At 40.3% G+C, this 8135-nt stretch overlaps 1 protein-coding gene across 1 annotated transcript; it reads left to right on the top strand.

Moving 5' to 3' along the window:
• Positions 1-4931: 4931 nt before the first annotated feature.
• Positions 4932-6910, top strand: LOC101537013 (non-POU domain-containing octamer-binding protein-like). Its single transcript, XM_012932094.2, is given in 4 exon segments — positions 4932-5122; positions 5125-5229; positions 5232-6222; positions 6224-6910. Coding segments are annotated over 4 exon segments (1407 nt in total). The 5' UTR covers positions 4932-4998; the 3' UTR covers positions 6411-6910.
• The last annotated feature ends 1225 nt before the right edge of the window (positions 6911-8135 follow it).

Genomic DNA, 8135 nt, shown 5'->3' on the forward strand with positions numbered 1-8135 from the left:
CTCAGTATTTTTGTTCTAAGTTTGAACGAGATCTTAGAATACAAGTGAGCTGGTGCTTGGAATAAAACACACACACACACACACACACACACACACACACACACGCATGCACGCATGCACAGTCCCATTCATTATCTGTGGTGACTGCTAAGAATTCTACTTCACCTCTACTTTATTTTTTCTGGTCTGTTTTGCTTCTGGACACTGCTTTTGATGAAAAAGCAAGGCAGTATTCAATTTATTATTAATAAGTTGTGTTCCTAAAGCAGTGGTTCACAACTTTGGCTGCACACTGAAATCACCAGGAGAGCTTTAAAATCTACTGATGCCTGCGTTTCACTTTTGATTTAATTGCCCTGGGCACTGGGGTTGTTTAAAAGCTCCCCAGGTAATTCTAACGTGCAGCCAAGGTTGAAAGTCATGATCCTAAAATATGTAAATTGGTTGTTGTGTTAAAATGAGATGGGAGGTGGTTGTGGGTGGATTTAGGGGTGGGAAGGGACCTGTAGGGGTTGGTGGGCTCATAAGTGACTGTGGAAGATGGTAGTCGGAATCCAAGCTTCGGGTTCACATAAACACACCTACACATATTTGTTGGTAGAGTTAATCCTTGTTCTTTTAATTTTCAGGTTTCACTCAGAAGAAGGCTGCTAGCCTTTGATTATCTGAACTTGGTTTCTTCCCAGCAGGTGCTATTCTGTGAGAACCTCTCTGGGAGAGACCCTACCCAGCACTCAAACAGTCATGTGGCTTTTGCTAAGTAAGAGATTAGAAATTTCTGGGGGCCCAGAGATAGTTCATGGATTAAGGGGCTTGTTGCCTTTCAAGTGAAAAACCATAGTTCCATCCCCAGCACCACATATGGTTCCACTAGCACTTCCAGGAGTGATTCCTGAATGTCACTAGAAATGATCCCTGAGCACAGAGATGAGAATAAACCCTGCACACAGTCAGGTGTGACCTGAAAAACAGAACAAACAGAAAGGCTCTAGGGATTTTCTATAGACCTCACCCATCATTTAAAAAATTTTTTTCGATTTGCATTTTGGAGACAGAAAGATAGCATATGTATTCTGGGTGTATCAGCACTTAGCAGCTTTGGATAATGGTGAGATGACCCACTTAAAGTTAACCTAACAGCCCACCTTTTGCTTGTTCATTGCTAGCATGTAGTGATTAGGAGTTCAGTCTCCCACTTACTTTTAGAAATACCCGGAATTTATCCTGTATGTGCTTATAAAAGACTCACATTTAAAAAAAAAATTCTTCTTCCTGATTCACCACTCCAAATTCATTTGAGGAGGATTTGGGAGGATTTCTACTGTCTTGCGTACTATCATGGTTCACGTAAAACCGTCCAAATAAATAACATCTCTCAGCAGAAAAGCTGGACTTGAACTACACTGGATTTTTGAATACACAGGATTTCATCATGGACTCCAGTGCCAGAACTCTTAGAGGAGGCCTAGGAAAAGTCAAAGGTGTATGTGTGTGTGGGGGGGAGGGGCGGGAAGTGAGGGGGTGGGTGGGAAATGGAGCCAGGCTGGGACCTTGACCATTAGGTAGATTTGGAGCAATAGAATCTTCCAGCTCCCATTGTTCTCCCCAAGACTGCTTTCTGAGTTGGGATGGAGCACTAGCAATTGAAGGGAGTGTCAAGAAGATGAAAGGATGGAGAAGAGAGGTCTGGGAGAGGAAAGAGATCCTCACTGATCATTCACAAGAGTCATAGATTGCTTGAGGAGAACAAATTCTTTGAGGACAGAATTGTTTAAAATGCAAAGAATTAATTGGCAGATTTTAGCAAAGGCATACAATCTGAAAGGAAAGTTATTTTTGCCATAAAATTATTTGCCAATCTGCTGAGCCTAGCAAACCTGGATTTGTTTTCATGGTTTTAAGGGCTAAAGAAACAAAGTCTAAATCCAATCTAAGAGAAAGTCTAACAGTAGACCAGTAGACAGCATTAAAATATTTGAGACCTCCAAAAGTTAACCAGAAGTATCATTTCTATACCTACCTCCAAGGACTGGTTCTGAGTAGACTAATGGGAGCAACTGACTTGACACATTGGCCACAAAACATCTGCTCTTGTGCAATTTATATATCATTTGTTTTTCTAAAAAACTTTTGACCTAAATTTAGATTAAAGTGGTCTGGAACTGACTGGCAGCTTGCAAAAGCAGTAGCAAATTCTTTCTGCATGAACACATGCCATAATAGACCACCAAAAAGTCCCACAAATATAGTTTCTGTGGAAAATGAGCAATTTATAGTAAAAAATAATTAAACACACACAACTAAAGAAATTGACACCAGGAAGGAAAATCAATGTCAGGACAGAAGATCTCAAGAACTTCAAATAATGTATCATTATTAAATAATATAAAACCAAAACCAACATGTTTACTCTGTTTAAAGAAATAGAACTTGGAAGTAGCTCAGTAAAAGAAAGGTTCAAAAAAAATTTTTTAAATGAATTACCATGGGGTACAGTTACAGACTTAAAAACTTTTGTGCTTACGTTTCAGTCATACAATGATGGAGTACCCATCCTTTCCCCCCACTCCCCCACTCCCACCCCCCTGTGTCAGGGAATTCCCTTTTGTTCTCCCTCTCTCTTCTTAATGGGTGTTGTGGTTTGCAATAGAGGTATTGAATGGCCATCATTTGCTCTGTAGTCTACTAAGAAAGTGTTTTTTTTTTTTAAGTAGCTAAAGAATTTTGGGAAAAGAACCAAATAAAACAAGAAAAATCATTAAACATATATTTAATATAAACTGTCACCATGGACTTAGAATAGTATACAAAGATAAAGAGATAATTAGTAAATAGGAGAATAGGTCAGAAGAAAATATTCAAGATAATGTTGATTAGTAAGTCTCTTCATACAGAGTGTTCTAGAGTTGTAAGGAAGGGATGAGTGATAATAGGCTTTTACTTGCTAGAAATTGAATATGGCTCTTATGGGTATAGTGTCTCCATGAATATGTATAACCTTGATGACCTTGCAGTATCAGATAAAAATATCAACTTTATTTAGATTTACCATGTGGGTAGGAGCCTGGCAAGCTACCCGTGGTGTATTTGATATGCCAAAAACAATAACAATATGTCTTACATTGGAGACGTTATTGGTGCCCGCTCGAGCAAATCGATGAGCAACAGAATGACAGTGATGACAGTGATACAGTGATATTTGTTTTTGGATAAGAATGAAGTTTAGTTTGAAATCATTACCTTCTAGTTAACTTCTAGTTGCCTTCTAGTTAACTTCTTGTTGCCTTCTAGTTAACCACGGCTTCAGTTTATTCCTTGTATACGTTTTCTTTCTTTGCTTTCTATTACTTTATTACTTTTTTTTTCATTTTATCTACCTCGAGTTATACATATATTATGTACCTTTCTTTTGTTGTTGGATTTTGGTTTGTCTTCTATGTTTTTACAGAAATGAGATTAGGGTGCTCAAAACAGAGTTCTCCTGAAAAGGGAGAGAAGGAAGAAGAAAGGGATAAAGGAACTCCCAAAGTAAATATAGGTTCCTCTTCCTTTGCCTTTTTGTTGTTCTTGCTGGGATGATCAGTGTTCACATATACACATTGTTGCAGCGTTTTCATACACCTTTACCAGGGTCACACTCTAATTTGGTGTTCACACACATTTTGGTTGCATTGCTCACCAGGGGTTACACACTTAGCTACAGATTTTACAGGCTTTGTTGCAGTGCTACAGGGCGGTCACATACTTCAGCTGTGGTGCTTGAACACACCTGGTTGCTGAGCAATGGTGATCAGACACTTTAGTGTGGCACTGGGATACTGAATGGCAGTGATGCTGGGATGCACAGAGCACGTAGGGCAGCACTGGGGATCAAAATCTGGGTCTCACAGAAACAGACAGGTACTGTGCCACCGAGTTATTCCCATGTCTCTAAGGAATTTTAGGAAAGAGCCTGCTTCTGATGGGCAAGAATAAGGAAAATAATAAAATTAACTCAGGATTATACAAAAAAAATGAAAGAAATAAAGCTTGTAGATGCTGCAATTTTAGAGGGGATGAAAACACCCAGAAGAATTACATAGATACAAAATATGCTAACACAGGTTTGCTTTAAATGTGTTATTACCATAATGAGATTCAAGTATAGAATAAAATTTAATGTAATTTGAAAACAATTAGCCAGATGCAAAAGGATCTAAATTTCAGAGACAAAATAGGAAGGAGTAACAACACTTTTCATTTGGAGAAACAAAAAATTAGGCAACTGTAGAAAAAAAATAATTTAGGTAACGTGAAATTATCTAAGAATGGGTAAAACTGTAATAACCTGATAAAATGTAAACCTGATAAAAGGACATTAATAATGACAAGAATAGCTATTAATTCCTATACACTTGAGCTAATCACTGTACATACCATTCTTGGAATGTTCAAATGTTCACAATCTTGATTCTATATATATGGGACCAAAATATCTCTCTCTCTCTCTCTCTCTCTCTCTCTCTTCCTCTCTGTCTTCCACTCTTTCTCTAATTAAGAAAGCTGAAATTCAGAGATGTAAGGTAACCTATCCAAGTTTACATAGTTTTTAGGAGGCAAAGCCAGGATTCAATTCACTCCCTTAGTAAATCAAACACAATATTCAAACACAATATTCCCTGAAAACAGCATCATTGAGGATCACATGCCCCTGTTGTGGATTATTAAAAGAACACAATATTCTTTCTGTATAAGTGGAATCACATGAAATCAGTACTAGTTGTCTGATTTGGAACTAAATAAATGACAATTTCAACTGATTCAATCTAACAGGTTTTCAGCTGCTTATCACAAACTAAGTCATGAATTAATAACGAGAGAAATCCAAATTGAGGTCATTCTATAAAACAATTGGCCTAGATTCTTAAAAAAAAAAGTCAATATCGTTCTCGGGGCGGTAGAGGCCGGGTAGCGTCGCCGCTACTCCGAGGAGAGACCAGTCGGTGGAGGGGTGCAAGAATGCAGAGCAATAAAACCTTCAACTTGGAGAAGCAAAACCATGCTCCAAGGAAGCATCATCAGCACCATCACCAACAGCACCACCAGCAGCAGCAGCAACAGCCACCGCCAATACCTGCAAATGGTAACAAGCCAGCAGCCAAAATGAAGGCTTGACTATTGACCTTAAGAATTTTAGAAAACCAGGAGAGAAGACCTTTACCCAGCGTAGCCGGCTCTTTGTGGGCAATCTTCCCCTGATATCACCGAGGAGGAAATGAGGAAACTGCTTGAGAAATATGGGAAAGCTGGTGAGGTCTTCATTCATAAGGATAAGGGCTTTGGCTTTATTCGCTTGGACACACGAACTCTAGCCGAGATTGCCAAAGTGGAGCTGGACAACATGCCACTCTGTGGCAAGCAGCTTCGTGTGCGCTTGGCTTGTCATAGTGCATCTCTCACAGTTCGAAACCTTCCTCAGTATGTGTCCAATGAACTGCTGGAGGAGGCCTTTTCTGTGTTTGGCCAGGTAGAGAGGGCTGTGGTCATTGTGGATGATCGAGGAAGGCCCTCTGGAAAAGGCATTGTTGAATTCTCAGGGAAACCAGCTGCTCGGAAAGCTCTGGACAGATGTAGTGAAGGCTCTTTCCTGCTAACCACATTTCCGAGGCCTGTGACTGTGGAGCCCATGGACCAGTTAGATGATGAAGAGGGGTTACCAGAAAAACTGGTTATTAAGAACCAGCAATTTCACAAGGAAAGAGAACAACCACCCAGATTTGCCCAGGCTGGCTCATTTGAGTATGAGTATGCCATGCGCTGGAAGGCACTCATTGAGATGGAGAAACAGCAGCAAGACCAAGTGGACCGTAATATCAAGGAGGCTCGTGAGAAGCTGGAAATGGAGATGGAGGCTGCTCGTCATGAGCACCAGGTCATGAGGCAGGATTTGATGAGGCGCCAAGAAGAACTTCGAAGAATGGAAGAGCTCTATAATCAAGAAGTGCAAAAACGAAAGCAACTGGAGCTCAGGCAGGAGGAGGAGCGTAGGCGCCGCGAGGAAGAGATGCGGAGACAACAGGAAGAAATGATGCGGCGACAGCAGGAAGGATTCAAGGGAACCTTCCCTGATGCAGTATATCTCCCAAGTGCCCATAATAGAGAACAGGAGCTGCGGATGGGTCAGATGGCTATGGGAGGTGCTATGAGCATAAACAACAGAGGTGCCATGCCTCCTGCTCCTGTACCCAGCTCCTCCAGGGCCTGCCACTATGATGCCAGATGGAACCTTGGGATTGACCCCACCAACGACTGAGCGCTTTGGCCAGGCTGCTACAATGGAAGGAATTGGGGCAATTGGTGGAACCCCTTCTGCTTTCAACCGTGCAGCTCCTGGAGCTGAATTTGCTCCAAACAAACGTCGCCGATACTAATAAAATTGCATTGTCTAGTTTCCTAAAACCGTTAAAGAAAAGGACCCTTTTTGGACTAGCCAGAATTCTACCCTGGAAAAGTGTTAGGGATTCCTCCCAATAGTTAGGTCTTCCCTGCCTGTAGTACTCTATCTAGGGAGTATGCTGGAGGCAGAGGGCAAGGGAGGGGAGATCATTTCAAATCAATGCTGTGTGGTATATTGTTTCTGTGTGGTGCATTCCTGAAGTCTCATGTGATTGTTGAGCCTAAGGGAACCATGACAAAATGGATCCAGTTAGAGCCCCATTACTCATGATCATTCCATTTGTCCATCTTGTTCTATTTGCTTATTCATAACCGCAACCCCAAAGACACTGCCACGTATACCACTAAAACCAAACATCCCCCATGACCTTAGCCCCATTGCTCCATTCACTCCCAGGTGGGAATTCCAGCAAATGTCCATAGAGGTCACAGACAACATATGTACTGGTTCTGTTATATCCCATATATTACCCTTTCATGTCTTTTTTTTTTTGAAGGATCATTTATTTTTTAATTTTTTTTTCTTTTCGGGTCACACCCAGCGATGCTCAGGGGTTACTCCTGGCTTTGCACTCAGGAATTACTCCTGGCGTGCTTGGGGGACCATATGGGATGCCGGGGATCGAACCCGGGTCGGCCGCGTGCAAGGCAAATGCCCTACCCGCTGTGCTATCGCTCCAGCCCCACCCTTTCATGTCTTAAGGAAGACATTTTCTCTTAGAGATTTTCATTTTAGTATATCTTTAAAAAATCTTGTGTTAACTTGCTTTCATTATTTTCTTGGGTAAGGAAAAGCCCATGGATCACCAATTTTGTCTATGATGTTGCTCGTCACAGCTTTTCTTGATAGGCCTAGTACAATCTCGGAAATAGGGTTGCTGTAGGCTAAAAGTCAGACAGTAGCTCTTCAGCTTGCCTGTCTTAGGTAGTTATGCTGTTCATTTTTCATTAGTGTGCCATGTTTGATTTGTCCCTGATAATCTTTGGAGTTTTTCTGAGATATGGAGCAGTAAAGCAGCATCACCTTATTAAAATACATTTTAAGCCTTTTAAAAAAAAAAGTCAATATCATTAAAGAATTAAGATTTTTTAAAAAGCCAAACGACTCCTTTAGATTAAAGAGACTGAAGAGACATGACAAACAAGAATAATGATTGCTTCTCATAAAGATCTTATATTAGAGGGGGACAGTTAATTAATATCAATGAGATAAATGGATAAATTCAAGTGTAGACTGCATATTAAATAATAGTATATCAATTGTAAATTTTTTATGAGGATGATAATTGTACTGTATTTCTGAAAGAGAGCATCCTTGTTATTTAGTATTTTATAGATTTACCTATGTATATTAAAGCATTTGAAGTAAATGGTTTTAATGTTAGCACATAACTTTCTAAATGGTCAATGGTTCAGAAAAGAAAATGTGGTATATGCATTTATGTTAAAGGACCACACACACATGCAAAGAAAGAGAGGGCCTAAGTTTGGCAAAATATTATCGGTTAACCAGTCTTGTGAATGTTAATGAATATTCATTGTCATTTTCTTTCAATCTTTATGTAGGTTTGAAATTTTCAAAGCAGAATACTATAAGGTGGAAAGAGAGAGAGAGAGAGAGAGAGAGAGCACCTGCCATAGAGGTGGGGTAGAGTGGGAGGAAAACTGAGGCCCACTGGTGGTGGGAAATGTGCGATGGT

The sequence above is a fragment of the Sorex araneus genome, chromosome 4, assembly GCF_027595985.1.
Source record: "Sorex araneus isolate mSorAra2 chromosome 4, mSorAra2.pri, whole genome shotgun sequence".
NCBI lineage: Eukaryota > Metazoa > Chordata > Mammalia > Eulipotyphla > Soricidae > Sorex > Sorex araneus.